The sequence below is a fragment of the Ctenopharyngodon idella genome, chromosome 1 (genome assembly GCF_019924925.1).
Source record: "Ctenopharyngodon idella isolate HZGC_01 chromosome 1, HZGC01, whole genome shotgun sequence".
In the NCBI taxonomy this organism is placed as follows: domain Eukaryota; kingdom Metazoa; phylum Chordata; class Actinopteri; order Cypriniformes; family Xenocyprididae; genus Ctenopharyngodon; species Ctenopharyngodon idella.
In genome coordinates, this window is record NC_067220.1 from 32510294 (window position 1) to 32530259 (window position 19966).

A 19966-nucleotide genomic window follows, 5' to 3' on the forward strand; every position below is an offset into this window, starting at 1 on the left:
AGGAAGCAGGTCTTCTCATGGAGTCTGACATGTTGTGTGCCGAGAATCCACTTTATCTCAGTAGCCTCCTGTTTCTATACACTTTCACTCACAGAATGAATTAACCATCGCTGACAGTCAATCGTACATGTCTACAATGACAATTATAATCACACCATGTTCATTCGTTAGCCCCCGTTTTTTTTACTCTGTCACATTCTGTTTTTTACATTCCTTCACCTGATGGAGTTTGGGTTCCTTGCCACTGTCGCCTCTGGCTTGCTTAGTTGGGGACACTTAAAGGGTTAGTTCACCCAAAAATGAAATTTCTGTCATTAATTATTCACCCTCATGTCGTTCCAAACCTGCAAGACCTTCGTTCATCTTCAGAACACAAATCAAGATATTTTTGATGAAATCCGAGAGCTCTCTGACTCCTCCATAGACAGCAATTTAACCACCAATTTTAAGTTCCAGAAAAATACTAAAGACATTGTTTTTTTGTTTTGTTTTTGTGCACAAAAAGTATTCTCGTCGTTTCATAACATTAAGGTTGAACCACTGCAGTCACGTGGACTATTTTAACGATGTCTTTAGTACCTTTCTAGACCTTGAAAGTGGTGGTTAAATTGCTGTCTATGGAGGGTCAGACAGCTCTCGGATTTCATCAAAAATATCTTAATTTATGTTCTGAAGATGAATGAAGGTCTTACGGGTGTGGAACGACATGAGGGTGAGTAACTGATGACAGAAATTTTATTTTTTGGGTGAACTAACATTTTAATATTCAACAATATTATTGATTTGACTGCACTGACACAATTGGATGAGAACTGAACTGAGCTGGATGATGACATCACTGTTTTCTGCAGAACGGCTTTATAGATGAAATGAACTAATTTAATAATTGATGATCTTTACAACGCAACTGAATCAACACTGAACTAACTTCAGCTGAACCAAGACACTATTTTCTTTTAAAGCTGTTTGCATCATTGAATCATTTTCCTGTTGTCACTATAAAGCTGCTTTGAAACAATCTGTATTGTATAAAGCGCTATATAAATAAAGGTGACTTGACAGTGTGTAAGTGAAACTTTTGCACAAAGCTGCAGCCCCCTCACTAGTTGTCAATGTAAGCCCAAGACGACTGTCATATCGGCAAGCACAACATAAACAAAACATTACTGAGTGCACCTTTAATTTAAAAACTAGCGCAGAAGTAAATTGAGCAATGTTTAATATGCATGGAAATTTGCGCATCTGTACTTGCATCGGGTTTTGTGTTGAAGGCAGGAGTGGTAGATTTACAATGAGGTGTTGAAAGTGAACCTGCACAGACTTCACAGTCCCAAACACCACATCAGCCAAATATGCAGGAAGACACCACAGAGAGAGCACAACTCAACATGACTTACTGCTGACCTCTCTCACACAGACATGCACAAAATGATTTACTCTCTTTGGATGATCAGGTGTTATCAACACATGATGACACATCTAACAAACTTTAACCCCTCGGGAACTGAGGGAACAAGGAGCAAGTGGAGGCACACAGAAGGTCAATGACACACAATTTAATTATCATTTATCTTTTTTCCCCTGGTATTTTGTTTTCCCTGGTATCTTGTTATTACATTAACATTATCATATTTTAGTTTCTTTTATTAAACAAGGTTGTTTTCTTTGCTGCTGTGCCTTTAAAGGTATAGTTCACCCAAAAATCACCCTCAAGTCATCCTAGGTGTATATGACTTTCTTCTTTCAGCCAAACACAATCAGAGATATATTTAAAAAATATCCTGACTCTTAGAGGACAGAACAAAACCAAACATTGGTCAAGAATTAAAACGACAATTTTTAAAGAGTAATGTCAGAGGATTTTGATATAAGAGAAGAGGAGCTTGAGTTTGTTGCTCAGCCCTAATTGTTTGAACCGCAAGAGGTGTCTACTCTCACCTAAGCTTACGCTACTCCTACATCCTTCATCATTTGTCGAGTCAGAGGTCACTCTTTTGCCAGAACTCGACTTGCGTATGGCCGTTACCGGAAGCCAGTGATTATAGTTATATTGATTTTTCTTACAAAAACCCATCGCTTTGCTTCAGAAGGCATTTATTAACTCACTGGAGTCGTATGGATTACAGTTATGATGGATGGATGCGCTTTTTGGAACTTCAAAAACCCGGGCGCCATTCCCACAAAGCTGGGAAGAGCCAGGATATTTTTTAATATAACTCCGATTGTGTTCGGCTGAAAGAAGAAAGGCATATACTATTAGGATAGCTTGAGGGTGAGTAAATTATAGGATGGTTTTCATTTTTGTGTGAATTATCCCTTTAAACACCCTCTTGACATGAGATACAGCACTTATTTGAGAAATTATTCATTACATTTTAACAGATTCTCTGAAAAGCACCAAACAAACAGTTAAGATTGGAGTAAAATGAGCACAGACATTGTAAAATAAACTTTTCCTGCTCTTTCTAATGTTGGGATCCTTCAGTAGGATGTACAGAGCAGCAGGTGCTACACACAGCCAGGAACATTAAACTGCGTTTGTCAGTTCGTCTGCACCAAATATAAATTTTATATATATATATATATATATATATATATATATATATATATATATATCCCTAGATCCCTTAATTCTATCCCTAAACATACCCACTTTTCAACAACATAAAAGACAAAACAGGCGAAACAGTATAAAGGAAAATGTAAAAGACAGACAAAGTGTAAACAAAATAATTTATTCCAAAAATGGCAAAAAGCAGTTTTTGATATCACCGATGTAAACCTTTATCATAATGCTTCTTGAGGCGGCAAATTTTTAATAAGTGTTGGATATAACAGTTGCAGTCGCTACTGAGGATGGAAATAAAGATCACTGAATAAAGACTTGAAAAGGTTCTGTTCCTCACACAACATAATCATATGGATTCTAAAGATTTGTACATTGATCATTAATACAATAGAATCAACTGATTAATTCCATGAATTAAACATTCATAGATTAAATAAGGATTTGTAAACATTTCTATATCTGTAAGGTTGTTTATATGTAAATGATTTACATTTTAAATGCTGTCAACACATCAGCATGTTTAGTGTCTATGCAAACGTTAGTAAATGTGTGCTCAAACCACATTTAGTTTTCATTGTAACAAACTTCTTTAACTCAAAAGATAAAGTAAAATTTAATTCCTCATGATATATGAAACAGGTACAACAAGAATGAAATCATGAAACTTTTGGACTAACTATCAAAAAATAAATAAATTGTGTCTGAAAAGTTGAGTATACTGAGCCAGGCTGTCCACACATCCCTACATGATGCAGATTTGCTGATCCATTGACTATTTCCCTTCATTCTCTTCTGCACTCCTCCCTTTCCTCCTATTGAAGACAAGACTTCCAGGGCTTGCCACAGAGTTCCCTTTCCTGTCCCCCAGCCTTCCTTCCCATCTGCACCAAAAGCAGACCTGCCACCACAATCCATGTGTATACACAACTTCAGGGACACTGTACTATCATGGTCCTTGTATGTTTCCGCCAGTGATCTATGGAGTCATCCACATTCCATTAACAGAGTACTGTCAGATGCTAAAAACTGAACATGTTTAAAGAGAGGTTCTCAATTTTCAACAAATGATTACTATTCCGCAGACGCCTTGAGGAATCTCCTTAAGAGTGTGGTTACCAAAAAGACTCTAAGTGGTTAGTGTCTTGTGAAATCTAAAACGTCACGGTCTCTGGGCGACCTCCAAGTAATACAAAGACATCAGAGGTAGCCATCCTAATTTACCCAGAGTATAAATCTTCAACCCAATTCATCCTGACATCCAGAAGAAAATATGGGGCTTTGAGTTACACATCTCGAATTTCTAATAATTTAGAAGAAATAATTTCAGGATATGTTTTTTACTCTTTGTACTAGAAACTGTTCATATTTTGTTTATGTTGGAAAAATGGCTGTCTGCACTGTTAAATTTTCCAAGTTAAAATAGATTTGTCTTTTTGCAAGACAAAGCAGAACAACATTAAAAAGCAGTATTATCACTTAGCTCTCATTAACGTTTACTTAGCCTATATCACTCTCTTAAGCAGCATTTTGACAAAATACATCTAAATATGTTCCATCTTTGAATGAAAAAACACCCAGGCTGTTTACCTCAAAAGCTTTGATATAAGCTTGAGTCAAACTTCATGTCTGCAATTATATTTCACCAGACAGTGTTCAAAGATTTGAAAAAAAAAAAGTTGCTCACTTAAGTTGAGTTAATGTCACCCTTAGCAGATGTATCACTGAGAACAAACAACCTCCCCACCACTCACACAAACAGGTATGAACTCTACTTGACACTACTTGTTTGTCATGCTTGTGATAATCACACACCTGAGGGGACCTGTGCTATGTCAAGACATTTTTAGCACTAATGGAAACTTTTATAACTGTCTAGATGGCAGTGTCTGTTGGCAGGGGTGATGTCTGGGTTATACATCTAAGGAAATACATTCTTAACTTTTGAGTCTTCACTTTTGTTGGGTCTGTTTCACTACATAGGAGGAAGAAAAACAACTCAAGAATAGAATATCTATAACCCTGTCAACAATTAGTTTCTGGAGGCTCAGAATCTTCATGTTTAATGCCAGCAAGGAGGAATTTAGAAGTAAGAAGTTACAATAGGGGTTGTAAAGGGGGTTGGTTTTGTATAACGCTGCTGTGTAAAAAAAACAAAAACATGCTTAATCTAAGAACTTACTGGTCCAGAACCATAATTGAGCAAATATAAACAGATTTTAAAACCTCATTTGTGTACATAATATATATTCTTATAATATAGGTATATAGGTACATATTATAACAAGACCTCATGTTTTTGTGCATCTTTGCATTCCAAGAAGAACTGACAAGCCAAAAAAAAAAAAAAAATGTAATCACTAATTATTAAAGAAAGTTAATTAAAGAATGTTAAATGGTTAAGACCTGTCTATTTGGCTGTCAATATTACAGATCTGCTTGGTTACTGACATTCTTCCAAATATCTTCCATTGTGTCCAGCAGAACAAAGACATTTATACAGGTTTATACTCACAACTTGAGGGTGAGTAAATTATGACAGAATTTTCATTTTTGGGTGAACTATCCCTTTAGGAGTATAATAACAGTACATGTTTGCACATAATTTTTTTATCTGGATTTTTAAAAATCTAATAAATAAATGGATGAATTAAAAGACTTTTCAGGTAATAAAATCAGACCACAAACTCAAAAATAACCAGAGTGAATACTTCTTTTAAACTAAATACACAGTCCAAACCATTGTAAACATTCAAAATGATGAACCAATCATTATATCAGTTGGAATGTAGATCAGCTTATTCAAGGCAAAAAGCCTAAACTCAAATCTGCAAATACTAGACATATCACCACATTCCAAAACAAATCTTTCAGTACCAGGTGGTGGAATGAGAAGAATTCCCCTTCTGAGCCGAGTGCTGTAATATGGTTTGTTTTATGTTTGCATTATGTGTGACTGGAGGCCCATTTCTTCAGTCTCACCTTTAAAAAATATCTTTTGTTTACACAGCCTTGGACACGTACAAAGAGTCAAGAAAACTACAGGTGGAATATAGGTGCATTCACGCCGCGTCGCAATTACCGTAATGATTCTGTAAAAAGAATGAACTGTAAAAAGCCTTCATGTATTTGTAGAACTTGTAATTAACTTGTAATTTTCTGAGAGCTACGAGTTGTAGGCCTACCATGTGGCCGCTGTAACATCTAACCACTGCAGATTTAAGGTGTGTTCGACTTGAAGCAACGCTGGGCGCCTTCAGGATTTTATCTCAGGGTACGCACAGAACTAGTAAACTACTTTTTTGTTGTTTTTGTTGTTGTTGTTGTTTTTGTTGTTGTTTTTGCTGTCCGCAAAACGCTATTGCGTTGGTGAGAACGATCTAATGCTGTCCAAATCGACTGATCGACTGTCTCTTTCCTGTTCACGCACTTAGAGAAACTGATTCACATTTTTTTAACATTATCTCTGAGCGGCTTTGTCCTGAAATGTGCGTACGTATTGTTTTTAGAGAATTGTGATTAACGAACAACAAAGCCTCATTTTCTTTCCCTTCACGTGAATGCTTCAGTTTGCGTGTTGGAATGTTTGAACCCAGACCACTACGAAGTTCAAATCCATTTACTAACATTTTAAATAGCCTATATAACAAAAAAATATATTACATTGTGTATATGTTCTGTCCTATAACCGGTAAAACAATAAAATAACAGCACAATTTACTTGCCTTAAACAACTCAGAAGGTAATATTAGTATTATTATAATTATTGTTTTTTGTTGTTACATTTAATTTATTGCCACACTTTAATATGTGAATTGTATTATCAGAAAACTGAACTCATTTAGCGTCATCAGGCTTTTATTTGTGCTTAATGGATAAAACAACGGAGCTGCGCACTTGGGTTTATGGCTGCTGTACATTTTACCCGTTACAAGATGGCACTGTTTTCGACACTCTTAATGCTCTGAAACTTTTCCCGAAACATTCAGAGAAAAGCTTCAAATATTTAAGACGTTTCATTTCTCCATCCCTACTCAATAGTTTTAGGCCTTTTGCAAATGTTTCAATCAAGTTTAGCTGTTTTAAAGAGCGTTTAAACATGTTGAGCTTGTTTTGTTAAATCTGTAGTAATATTTTTTATGTGTAGAAAAAGTGACGAAACTAAACTATCCAATCAGATTTCTTTTCACCCATATCCCCCACGCCCACCCATGCACACACATAAACACATTTGACTTTACAACACACAAACGCACACCTTTATTTATTCTCATTCTCTCTTGCTTTCTTAATATGTCATGAGTGTGCACAGAAAGATTTTAATAATCAATTTAAAAATTATGTAAAAAAATAAAAACGGCATTAATTAGCGCCCTCTCATGGTACGCACAGTGCGTACAGCCGTACGGCTGCAGGCGCCACTGACGCTGTACAGACCAATCAGTGCATGACATCGAAGTACCGCGAGAGCGATTCAAAAGCATATGGAGCTTTATTTACGGTAATTACGACATGGCATTAACACAGCATATATAGCAAGTGACACATGCAAATCGCTACATATTTAATGGTCATTTTTTAAAAATATATTTATCATCATAAAACTTAAATTATTGAGTAAATCAGTTTGCTTTGCCAAGATATTTTGTCCACTTGTTGGAGAATAGGAACATTCCACAGAGATAAAGCACAACTCTTCATACTTCGTCTCTGAATGATGGACAATCCAGTGGAATGTTTTAACTTTAAACCTGTTTCTCCAAGTAGATGTCAAGATTTATGGGAATGTTAGAGAAAAGAATGGGTGAACCCTTCAGAATGAGTGGTTTGAAAGTAATAGCTTTGTTTATGCCTTGTTCATGTTGTTTATGCAACAAGAAAATCCTCATTAAATGTGTTTTTGCATTACACTGGGAAAGTACTATTAGATTTAATGTATATTAGGTCATTGACCTCATTCAAAGCAGCTTAAAGATGCTTATTTTTACAATAAATCTCACTGTAAATTCCAGTTGTCAAATTAATTTGCCCAAGTGTTTTTTCAGACATGACAATGATTAAAGGATACACAAATCTATGCATGCAACTGGTTCTAGCATTGAATAATATAATGTTAATATGCCAGCCTATTTCAGCTATTTAAAGTTGATAAAAAGTATAATAACTTAATAATAACTTAAACACAGAGCACAGCATAACCGACATAAAAACCAAATACCAGCAGGCCCCAAAAATAATACTATATGAACATAACTAAATAACAAAACACATTACTGTACATTATTTTAATAACACTTTGAATGCCCCTTTTCCAATAAAGTATTATTCAATTATTATTATTATTATTGATTACTTATTAAAACATTTATCTAAAAGTAAAAGTATAAATAAAAAATATAAATATAAAATAAGCCTTATTAAATATAACTTTTCTTCATAAATTATATGGTATTTCATACTTTTTTAACTTCTAAAACACTTTTTACATTAAAATGCATTGTCTTTTAAAATACAATACCATTTTATCATTCATGGTAAAGTAACTTTTAGTGTAGCACTTTTACATTCTTCTTAAAATTGCATGTTTACAATGTAGATAATTTATTCAAGCAGATAAATAAACCTCACATGACAGTTCAGATGGTAAGTCTCAATACAAACTGCAATTTGAATTTGCAAATGCACCTTACTGGCATGTTCAGTATGGAGAAGGTTTGCATATTTCGGCACCTACACATCATCACTGTGTTGAAATAATTCACTGGTACTATACTTTCACCTACTTTATTCCTCAAAAAACAACTTGGCAGCTTTCTTCCCCTGGCTGTTGAGCAAGGGTCCCCGTGTGATGCCATTTGTTCAGGCTTACCTATGCACTTGATCTCGAAGCCCCGCGGTGGTTTGAGGGCCCTCCGTGTCCATCCTTCCCTCAGGACCTCCAAATGATCCTCCTTGCCTTGAATGAGCAGAACATGTTCATCTATCCAGCCCAAGAAGAAGGTCTCCGATATGGCGTCCGTGACTTTCTTATTCCAGAAGTGCTGCATGTTCTCCGCTTTGAAGTCGGCGAATATCTCATAGCCGGTGTGATGGTGCTGAAGCTTCTCCGTGACCGCGGCTGCTTCCTCCGTGCTGACCCGCGACAGCACTATGGCCAGGGAATGGGGCGCTATCTGCAGGAACTTCTCCATTCTCCGGCGCGTTTCACACACAGGCCACGGCGTGGATTGCGACCCTGTCCAATGCTCCGCGGCTCTCACACGGTGTTTTATTGCGCACCTTATTGAATTTCCAAAACGAACACATTGCACCGTATTTCAGTTTATTTCCAGGAGCCGAAGCGCTGCGCGTGACGGCGGAGGGTCCACCAGCATGATACGCGAGAGAGACGCCAATGTCATTTATTCATCAAACAAACGCTTGCAACGCCGCGTTCTGTACTGTGCGCCCATAGCCCGATGCCAGTGGTCCGTTGGGCAATATTAACCAGGCACTGCACTGATGGGCAAAACAGCTGAGCTGAATGATCAATCGATCTGTCTGTACTAATAGATCTCAACCTGCCTCTTTCCACACCTCTCCCGCGACATTCTACGCATACGGCCGAAAGCAAGCGAGACCGATTCCTCCACCATCGAGGCCTCTTGAGCGGTGGGTTGATCGATCACTGCATTCATCGGTGATGTTTGCTGGCCATAAAGCGCAGGAGATGACTTCATCCCTTCTTATTCATGTCTTCATTTGGTGCACTCCGAGGTTGCCTCCCAGTCGGTCTATACACTATATGGGGCGTTCATATAGACCGTAGGCTTTCTGATGTCACACTCGCAGCCGAAGAGGTTAACTCGTCTCGGAGGCGTCGGGCTCTTGTCCCTGACGCCTTGCGCTTGGTGTCCGGTGCGGCGGATTAGATTGGACGTGTCGACAGAGAGCGCGCGGATCACCAGATGTTTTCCTGACTCCACCTACAGGCGGCCTTCAAAACATCGCGAGTATAGTGCACGAGCCTCGCAACAGGTGAACATGGGAAAAGCAGAACGAGTGCTGGCGGTCACAGACTAACTCAATGAACTTTTACACTTTATAAGAGAGAAAAATGATGGGGTGGACTCGAAAGAGAGGATATGTCTGTATTGTTTGTTTTGGTTTTTTTGCTGCGTTTAACCGGCTCATTTCTTGTATTCGGTGCCTTTTCTGAATAGGCTAAGGCATAATGTTAACTGATAATTAACATAATGAACTATACTATAATTAAAAAGAGCAAATACGTTTTATTATTATTATTATTATTATTATTATTATTATTTAATATAGGCTTATTACACAATGTTCTGGGTCCAATACAAAAACATTAAACCTATTTAAATCGTTTTGATTTAGGCCTATTGGACAATGATGGATGGATGGATGGATGGATGGATTTATTTATTTATTTATTTGTCTTCTAGGCTGTACCCATCCTATTTAAGTTATTCATCATACATAATATGCAATTGTTTCTTAGCAAACAATAGAAATATGCACTTTCTAATGTGAAATATAGACTTACTTTTCAAAAGGTTTTTAGGAATGTTTATCAAATAATATCAAAAAGTGTTCATAAGTTCATAGAAGTCTGTTATAGGCTAAAAGTATTTGTCCATAACAATCAATGCAAACATTTTGTTAGTCAAGTATTGTTTAAAATCTTTCTGTAGGAATTAGGTCATTAAGCTTGACATAAGACTTTGAAAAGTTTGATATGAAAACTTTAATATGTCTATGTGTATCATTAAACATAAAGACATGTTTCCTTTTTTTTTTTTTCCCCAAAAGTTTCACTGCTCAAAAGGTACTGAAGTGTAGAAATGCCCCAGTCACAACTATGGTGGTGATAACTTTTTTCCCCCTAGATATTAACATTAATTACATTATTAATTGACATTAATAAACCCAGTCAACATATAGCATAGCATTCATCTTTATGATTAATTTTTTTTTTTTTTTAGCTGAAATAGATAATTACGTTCTTAACTTTATCAATAATTGAAAAACTAAGAAAAATGTGGGAATTTTTTTTTCTTACATTTTTTTTTTTTCAGGTAGGCAGTATGAGTTTGTGGGCTGTTATCTGAAAAGAATTTGGCCTTGTTTGCATTTGTGTGAGCTTCTTTTCTGCCTTAATCAGATATCGTGTACACAAGGGCATCCAAGCATTGGTGTCAGCTTTCAGTTCCCAAGTTCCCAGGGTGTTTCCTCTTATTTAGTTATTCACTAGAAAGAACAAGACTTAATCTTTTAAAATCTTCACCCAGGGTTGCAATTGTTTGGTTAAAAAGGGATTTCTTTACACACTCCCTCAAGTCAACTTCAGTATAGAAACAAATTATGTGCTGTGTTTAATATTATATGGTTAGTACTTGAGTAGTAATCAGGATTACTTATTAACTGACATCAGAATTCATAGATAATTTGAAAAGCTAACTTAACAAATCCTTGGTTGTAGAGTAATCCTGATTACTATGTAACTCAGAATAAATATACATTCTCAACTAATGATCACCATTTGTAATGCCTGAATGACTTGGTGACCAAACATGCTTTGTTCAATTATATAGGCAGGTTGTACTTTAAAACTGCTCTCTGAGTGTCTTCTTACAAAATGTGATTTCTTTTTTCAGACATTACAGTAAAATGAGCTGTTAATTAAAAGCTTTTTTGTTGTTTTGAACTTCAAAAAGGGGTTTGAAACAAAAGCAGTCGAGAACCAATGATGCCTTTATGGTGACATCTGCTGGCAGGACTTTTATTTATACTCTTCAAAAAAATATGTGATTTAATGTAGTCTTACGACTTGCTATGTATTTTTTGGGGGCAGTTCATAATACAAGATTATGAGATTATTTATATGTCTGTCTGCTGCACATATATCTTTTTTAGCCAATTTTCTCAAAAATGTTCATAGACTAATTAGGTCCCAATCATTTAATTAGATACATTTCTACCAACACCTCATCATAAACCTCCAAAAATTAACTTACCTCATCAGCACAGCAAAAACTTTACGTAGTTGCATATTTGCAAGGACTTTTCATTAATATTTTCTCTACCAACAGCTCCTTTTTTAATTATTTAACTGGACTTTCACATCTAAATTGAGAACCAAATTCTACCATTAGCATAATCATAACATTACTGTCTCTTATACAGTGTTGGGTAAGTTACTCTAAATAAAGTAATTCATTGTAGCTACTAATTACACCATTAACAGAGTAATTACTACACTAATTACTCTAAAAAGTATTGTATTACTTATTACTAATGTTCTAAATCCCATATCAACCTCGAACAGTTGAACAATACAAGGATAGAAATGAAACTGCTCTTTTAATTCTTTCAAAGAAATCATATAAAATTGCATGAATTATTCTTGAACCTCCCTTAAAAGGAAGGTTACATTAAAAACATACATTTTAACATAAATTTTGATGTTAAATCCACTATTGTTTTATATAATATTGTTCTATAGTCTAAAAAGTATTTAATGCAATTACATCAGAAGTAACTAATTTAAATAAATGACAGAAAATTAAGAGTAATCTCTTACCTTACTTTTGCAAGTTGAAGTAATTGATTACTTAGTAAAGAGTTACACCCAACACTGCTCTTATATATGAGTCAAAAGCTTGGACACACCTACTCGATCTTTTTTTGTACTATTTTCTACATTTTAGAAGAATGGTAAACACAAAACAATGAAATAACAAAAATGAAACGCTAAATTCTTCTTCAAAGTAGTCACTCTGTCTCGGTACCAGCTGCTGGGATGCTTTCATGTAATGAAGAAGCTCCCGTATGCTGCTTCTCCTTCACTATTTAGTCCAATCAATGTTTTTTTTAATATATTTTAATTAAAATTTTGGTTTTGTAAAAAGATTCATATATGTGTATGATTTATATTTTAAGAACAAGCCTTTATATGAAAAGTTTTTAAAGGAGAAACAAATTCAAGAGTGCCTAAACTTCTGCATAGTAGTGTAGTCAAGCTAATTCTTGATATGCAGACAATATTGTCTATATATCTGAATTTTTTTATATTATTCACTTGACAAGCAGATTAGAGACATAACAAGCACTGATTTATTTAAATAGATGAAACTTTAAAAAAAAGAAAGAAAAAAAAAAAAATTTTAACAAAAACATCACTCCAAAAACAGTAACAAAGAAAATGAATTTGTTCTCTCACTGGAAGACATTTCAGAGGTGTGTTTTTATATATATTTTCTAAAATGTGGAACAAAAGAACAAGATATGAAAAAGAAATGTGTTGACAATGTTCATCAAACCCTGTGCATTGATCACACTCCTCTTTTTTAACAACAAGTATTACCCTGGACTGGGTGACCTCCAACATATTTTAAACTCTTGAGGCTTTCTGAAATCAACAGTTAAGAGGAAAAAAGGCTTAGAAAAGAACTCTTCATTGTCTTAGGGACATTAGTGGCAGTATCTTAAACATCTGTGTTTCCAGGGTTAATTACATCTGTTGGTCATTTTCGAACTTAATGCAAAAGCAACAACAGCACCTGTTTGGAAACTTTTCAGCTAAGTGCATGAGGAGAACCTTTTAACATAAGTTAAACACAAAAATCGCCAATCCCCACACAGGCATATTTTCACTTAGACAATCTTCTGTAAGGCACTACCTGGACCGCCTATCCTTCTTGGCCCTATCTGCACTTTTTTCCATAGTCTTTTCACTGTCACCCCTGCATTTGGGGCAATACCATTTACCCTTGGGCTTGTAGGTGAGTCCAACACAGGAAAAATGGAACCACTCAATAGGACATTGCTCATTGTCGCAGCCAATCATCTCACCATAGGACACCTGTTCACAGAGGCAGTAGGTGGGCTCGTTGGGATCGATGGTGAACTCCACCGGCGATGCTTCTCGCTCCTGCTTGGCCTTGGAACGCTTCTTCTTCTTGGCCGACTTGGACTTTTTCTCACGGGGCTGCTGCGGAGGCTCTTCTCCCAGGTCCTCCAGGGCACCATTGGCACAAGTGTCACGGCTCTCGCTGTTGCGCTGACGTCTGGGTCGCCGTGCCGAAGAGCGCTCGGGCATAACATTTGTGGAGGTGCTTGCGGGGTCATGCCTCACCTTCTCCGCCGGTCGTTCTGTGTCTCCCGGCTCCAAAAAGCAGGGCGAGTGGGCCTCGATCTGACGCGAGCGGTTTTCCACCACCTCCATCATCTGTGTGACCACATGGATTTTCTCATCTCCCAACTCCTGACTGCTGATGAGTGCCCGCTGCAACTGAATCTGCAGCCGCTTGCGCTGCCCACTGTCAGTCTCCTTTTTGTACTTATCATATATCTCATCCACCTCCTTGAGGACCTCTGAGTGGCACAGGAAAAAAGGAGAAAGATTAAGTGAGGTCGCCGCATACATTTTACAAAGCCATACTTTATCATACTAAGTATGAAGCCCATTTCCACCACATAAGGGGGAAAAAAAAATCATGCTTTGGTAAATTCTAATTAAAATTAAGACGTGATTAAAGAGTTGTTTTTTTTACTGTCATAAATGTGACAAAAACATTTATTATGAAAAAGACAAAATTGACATACTAAGTCATAATTATGACTTACTATCAATTGAAATTATGACAGTTTGTCAACATTTGTGACACTGGACCACAAAACAGTCATAAGTCGCACGGGTATATTTGAAGCAATAGCCAATAATACATTGTATTGTATTGGTAAAAATTATCAATTTTTCTTTTATGCCAAAAATCATTAGGATATTAAGTAAAGATCTCGTTCCATGAAGATATTTTGTAAATTTCCTACCGTAAATATATCAAATATTTATTTTTGTGAGTGGATATGCATTGCTAAGGACTTCATTTGGACAACTTTAAAGGTGATTTTCTCAATATTTTGATTTTTTTTTTTTTTTTTTTTGCACCCTCAGATTCCTATCCTAACAAACCATACATCAATGGAAAGCTTATTTATTCAGCTTTCAGATGATGTATAAACCTCAATTTCAAAAAATTGACCCTTATGACTGGTTTTGTAGTCCAGGGTCACATTTAGACTTCTATGACTTCCCAAGTCATAGAATGTCATAAATTCGACTATTTATGTACTAAATATTACTTTTTAAGTCATAATTATGATTTACAAAAGCATTACTTTTCCTTATGTGGTGGAAATTAAATTCCACATTATACAGGGGATTGTTTGACATTCGCAATGCATGCCAGGGTTGCTCGAGTGCTTCTTCTGCCGCTGTGGAACAAAAACATACAACCAGCCTACCTACCCAAGCATACGTACACCTCGGTATTATCAAAATATGAGGAACTAAACGGCGCTTTGCAACGTGAATGAATCGTTTCCCGTTGAATATAAATAATTTTGCTCGGTAACCTTCATTTGCAAACTGTAAAATAAAAACTCGAAGGCTTTACAAGGCGTCGGCATCGAGCTGTAGATGTTTCGGCTACATGCGAACAAAACACACGCCGCTGAAAGCACCATTACGTCGATACTATGGCAACTAAAGCGATGCGTTAAGAAGGAGCACAGCCAAACAACAGTACAGAGTATGCACTAGTCAAAATGGCTGATCACTGGTGGTAGGATAGTGTTGCTGGAACAAACATAGTTGAAGGTGCTAAAGACAAAATACAACTAAAACACAGCGGGCGTGGACAGCATTGGAAGCACCGATAAAATGTTTAATAAAAGGTGTTTTATGTTACTGTAAAGAAACGAAACGAAGCCGGTCTACACAGGGTGAAGTACACACGATGTAAATGTGCATAAATATACATTATATAGTACTGGCACCTTTCACAAATGTTTCGCTTACCTTGATACTTGGTGTCGATCTCTCGTAACAATGAAACATTCCTCTGTATATCCAAAGGCAGCGATTCGACACATTCCAAATAATCCTCCACGTAGTTGACAAGCTGCGATTTTTCCACGTTTGGATAATGCCCTAACATGATGATAGTAATGCATCAAGCAGCTATGCGCCTTTTCGAGAAGAACTGCGGCTTAAAAATAGGTGCTTTTCACACATAGGTTCCTTTAAAAATGTATTAGTTGGCAACCTTGTATAGAGAGCCACTCTTTCCGGACAAATTCAGTCCAGTCTTCTCTGGCTACGAGAACTCCTTCAAACAAAACTATCAGATGTGCGCATGCGTAGGATCAACCCATAAAATGCCGCGGTTTGCATTTTCAGACGGTTTAGCAAATGAGAGGTGGCGTTGCTGAGATATGGGCGGATCGCAGGATCAGCTGGGCGCGTCCAGACGACAGTTCATATGGAAGGGGAGGTTCGATTCATTAAAGCGAGATGGATCCATACGAGCACAGCGTTAAATGCTACGGCAGCACCGGGTTAGCAAAGTATTGTTGATAATGAGATGATGTAATGACAAAAAAACATCAGTTGTAATAGTTGGGGCTAGGGGCGAAAATGCCATTGATAGTGACAAAAAATGACCCGAAATTCAAATTGCGGAGACTATTTTTTTTTTAGTATCCCATGAGTTCTGAAAAACTGACATCATAAACACAGACATAAACAAAATATAAATGAGGTAATAAATTGTAAACTAAAGAGCTGTAAATTAAACATAGCAGACACCGCAGTCAGTAAGGCTATTCAAATAGTTAAACGTCTAAAATGTGCCTAATGAATTCCTCTTTTTAAATTTCATTTGTTTATGTTTCCTAACATTTTATTGTAGGCCTAGTTATACAAGTATAGTATAATATAAGTTACACATTATCAAATAAAATATGATGCTTGTGTAATTTGGTAGGTAACAGCCCAATTATAATTTATTTAAAATAAATCAATTAACGTATTATGTCATTAATGACACGAAGTATTTTAATATGGTCAGAATAAAATGCCCTCTTAAGAAAATGACAAATATTGTCATTTAATAGAAGTGAAATAATTCACTGGAGCAGAAACAACTTTTTCCATCATATTTCAAAATTTATCCATCATAACAACTGCCAACATTTCACGTATTTGAGATTCAAGATTGACAGTCTGTTGACTGTAAAACATTTACGCACGCTGAGAATGAGCCCCGTTCTGTAGATGTACGTTTGTACTACACTTGCATTTCTAGTTCATTGACAAACTGGGATTGCAAGCTCAATGCTCTGTCACACGACGTCTTAGCGCTGATAGGCTGCGCAACCCGCTGCTCTGCGCTGTATGCAGGACATCTCTGCCCAGTGTCCGGGGACTTTCCCCTAAGCAATGATGGCGAAACCAGGTTCCCCGTACGTAGCTTAGGATACAAGTTTTCAGGCATGCGCATTTCTAACGGCTACAACCCAGGAAATATATAGAGCGGAATTCAGCGATGCGTTTGCATGACGGTGACAGTATGATTTTATTTATGTACATTTATCTCAATGGATTCTTTTACAGAAGAGTATGATATACCACTACAAAGACATACAATATATTGCGAAACACGTAAATTGCTATATATTGAATTACCTGCTCCTAAAGTGAGGCTGAAGACGACATGTAAATGAAGCACATACGTCACGACGAAACGCCATGCGAGCGTCTCTCTCATTGGCTCTGGGTAATCTACTACTATTGCTAATAATAATAATAATAAAAATATACGATAATATAAATACTAAAAAAATATATATAAAATATACTAAAAAAATAAAATATACTAAGATATATATATATATATACTTTAATTAAAAAAAGGAAACGGGTTAGTTAAACAGAGACACGTTTACCATATAACAATGTGTTTGTTTGTTTGTTTGTTTGTTTGTTTGTTTAAAGCAACATTTTCACTACTCAAATATATCGATGGAGAACAAACAAAAGGAAACTACAAAAAAAAATGTTAAAAAAATCTTATATTATTTGTGATCTTCAAATGTTTCATACGATTTCTGTGCTGCATTGTGGGCAGACCATAGACTGTAAAAAAAAAAGGGGCAGACATGAAATTTGATCCGTAGAACGAGTGCAAGCATTATAATTTACTAAATATGTGATGTTTACGCCCCTGAGTTATGCAAGTCAAAACAACAACCGTACATTATTTCACGCGAAGAAACACCGACCGAGTAACACGTTTGTTATTTAAAAAGTGTTTTTTAAAAACTGACGTCACACACGAGAGGTAAGTAATGTAGTAGAATCTACTAACAAAATGCGAAGTGACTGCGTCATTATAAAATGTAAAATAACGATATAGAATTTGTTTTAGGCGATTAGCAACGAAGAGGCGTATGATATTGTTTAGGATATTTGAAAATTTTAATGAATTAAGACCGTTAAGGCGAGACACTACAGGCACTTTCATGCAATTTTGAGATTTTAGGCTATTTGGATTTTCATAAAGTGTTGTTTTAAACTAGTGGAAAGAAACATCCAAAATAGGCCTTTTATTGGCCTACATATCTTTAAATATCTTTAAAGGCCGTTTTCTCAAAATGAGTTTTTTCTTCTACACTGATCCAGAAATCTCCATTTCAGCAGCACTTACATAGACCTACACCAAACTTTAGGCCTACAGATTTATTCCTATCCATATTCTGAAGATTTTTACAGATGGGTTTGTCCATATATAATTTGCCTGATTTATACAACATTTTATTCCTTAAAAAAAATGGTGATTTATTTATTTTATTTTTTTGGCTGCTGACAATATTTTCAGAGATATGGAGTGATAAAAAGAGAAATCCAAAATGGCAATCCCCTCTGTAAAAGTCTTTTAACTCTAATATGTCAACAAAATGAAACAAACATTTTGAACTTGGTTTAATCCACTGTTCAGGTTTCTGTTCTGGAAATGTATGCAAATTAGTAGGGATGCATGATATATCGGCCACCATATCGGTATCAGCCGATATGTGATCATTTTTAATGTTAAAGTTATCGGCCTAATAAGAAAGTTTGACCAATATATTAAAGCCGATAAATAATGGATTATTTCCTTCAGCTGAGACACTTCAGATGCGCGCTGTTCGCTATGATGGTTATGAATTGCTTGAAATATGATTGGAATCACTTCAGAAAGAAAAATACTGTGCAACGTACAGTGCAAGTCTGTCATATAGGCTACATAAAATTATAATGAGAACATTATAATTATGTGCTTGGGACATGGCTTTTAATGGTGAGCCTTTTGTTTTTGTAATCAGGCTCTCAAAAATTATATAAAAATTTGGATTTAGATTTATCGGCTAATATATCGGTTATTGACTTATCAGTATTGGCCAAAAAATTTCATATCTGTACATCACTACGAATTAGTTTATATTTAATTAGATAAGGGCTCATTTGCATATATGGGGACGTATGGTGATATCTATTAGTTTTTGTTTTTTTTACCCTATTCACATATGGTGTCTTCCCTTGAAGTTAATGTTTTTTTTTTGTTTTTTTTTTTAAATTTTGTGAATATGATAAGCACATAGTCTATGTACAACATTACAAAGAGTGTAATGAAATGGGGTGTTGATGTTAAATGCATTGACTCGTATCATTTTACTTGGCTTTATAATTTTCTAATTATGGTGTTTTGCTTTGCCTCAGGGAAAAGAAATGAAAACCTACATTTTTCTGGCATTCTTGCTCAATTGCCATGTGCACTTTTCTGAGTCACACTCAACTTTAGCACATGGTTCAAATCCAGTTCCCCCACGAGTGCACAGTGATTCCCTTCTGGCCGTATGTAGAATGCACCCTAACACTCGACTAGCACCTGGCTTGCCTCGTGTGTATGGTCACATTCTTCTCAAACAGTCTGGCCCAAAGGAAAAGCTCAGCGTGACTTTCAGGCTGCATGGTCTCCCTGTTGACAGTCAGCAGCCCAGAGCAATGCACATTCATGAGTACGGAGACTTAACCAAGGGCTGCGGATCTACAGGTGGGCATTACAATCCCCTCAGCGTGAACCATCCACAACATCCAGGGGACTTTGGGAACTTTGTGCCTGTTAATGGGAAGATTCGTCAATACCAGAATTCCAGTGCAACACTCTTTGGGAGACTCTCAATACTTGGCCGGTCTGTTGTCATTCATGAGAGAGAGGATGATTTGGGCAGAGGTGGCAACGTGGAAAGCTTGCTGAATGGCAACGCTGGAGGGCGACTGGCATGCTGTGTTATTGGACTGGGCAACACCCAAAATTAATATACAAATAACATACAATATATTTTTTGAAGTATTATCAAAAAAATATCTGATACAATTTGAAGATGGAATTGTAGAACTGCATTAATTGGTCAAAATGTCTGGTTCCTATCATATCTACAACACTAAATAACCATTAAACTGAATGAACTGGCTTTTCATAGATGTCTTCATTCTTTAAACTTGATGTTAAG

General features: G+C 36.2%; 3 protein-coding genes across 3 annotated transcripts in view; 1 reads left to right on the forward strand and 2 right to left on the reverse strand.

The window, feature by feature from the left end:
• The window catches only part of stox2a (storkhead box 2a), a 48075-nt gene extending 38216 nt beyond the window's left edge, over positions 1 to 9859 (reverse strand). The window contains exon 1 of the mRNA XM_051897376.1: positions 8436 to 9859. Within this exon, the coding sequence (XP_051753336.1) occupies positions 8436 to 8757 (322 nt within the window). The 5' untranslated portion in view covers positions 8758 to 9859. The remainder of the gene's footprint in view (positions 1 to 8435) is intronic.
• Positions 9860 to 12662: 2803 nt separating this feature from the next.
• On the reverse strand, positions 12663 to 15779 carry ing2 (inhibitor of growth family, member 2). Its single transcript, XM_051907217.1, has 2 exons — positions 15432 to 15779; positions 12663 to 13945 (listed from the first exon to the last, which is right to left on the reverse strand). Exons 1-2 carry the CDS (start codon positions 15568 to 15570, stop codon positions 13248 to 13250), a joined length of 837 nt encoding a protein of 278 aa, XP_051763177.1. The 5' UTR covers positions 15571 to 15779; the 3' UTR covers positions 12663 to 13247.
• A 1774-nt stretch (positions 15780 to 17553) lies between these two features.
• Positions 17554 to 19927, forward strand: sod3b (superoxide dismutase 3, extracellular b). Its single transcript, XM_051891154.1, has 2 exons — positions 17554 to 17754; positions 19173 to 19927. The coding sequence occupies exon 2, from the start codon at positions 19182 to 19184 to the stop codon at positions 19770 to 19772; it is 591 nt and encodes a 196-aa protein (XP_051747114.1). The 5' UTR covers positions 17554 to 17754; positions 19173 to 19181; the 3' UTR covers positions 19773 to 19927.
• Positions 19928 to 19966: the final 39 nt, after the last annotated feature.

Coding starts and splice junctions, on each gene's coding strand:
- ing2 (XM_051907217.1), bottom strand. CDS start 15,570: ATGTTAGGGCATTATCCAAACGTGGAAAAATCGCAGCTTGTCAACTAC. Junction 13,946..15,431: donor GATCGACACCAAGTATCAAG/GTAAGCGAAACA, acceptor TGTGCCACTCAG/AGGTCCTCAAGGAGGTGGAT.
- sod3b (XM_051891154.1), top strand. CDS start 19,182: ATGAAAACCTACATTTTTCTGGCATTCTTGCTCAATTGCCATGTGCAC.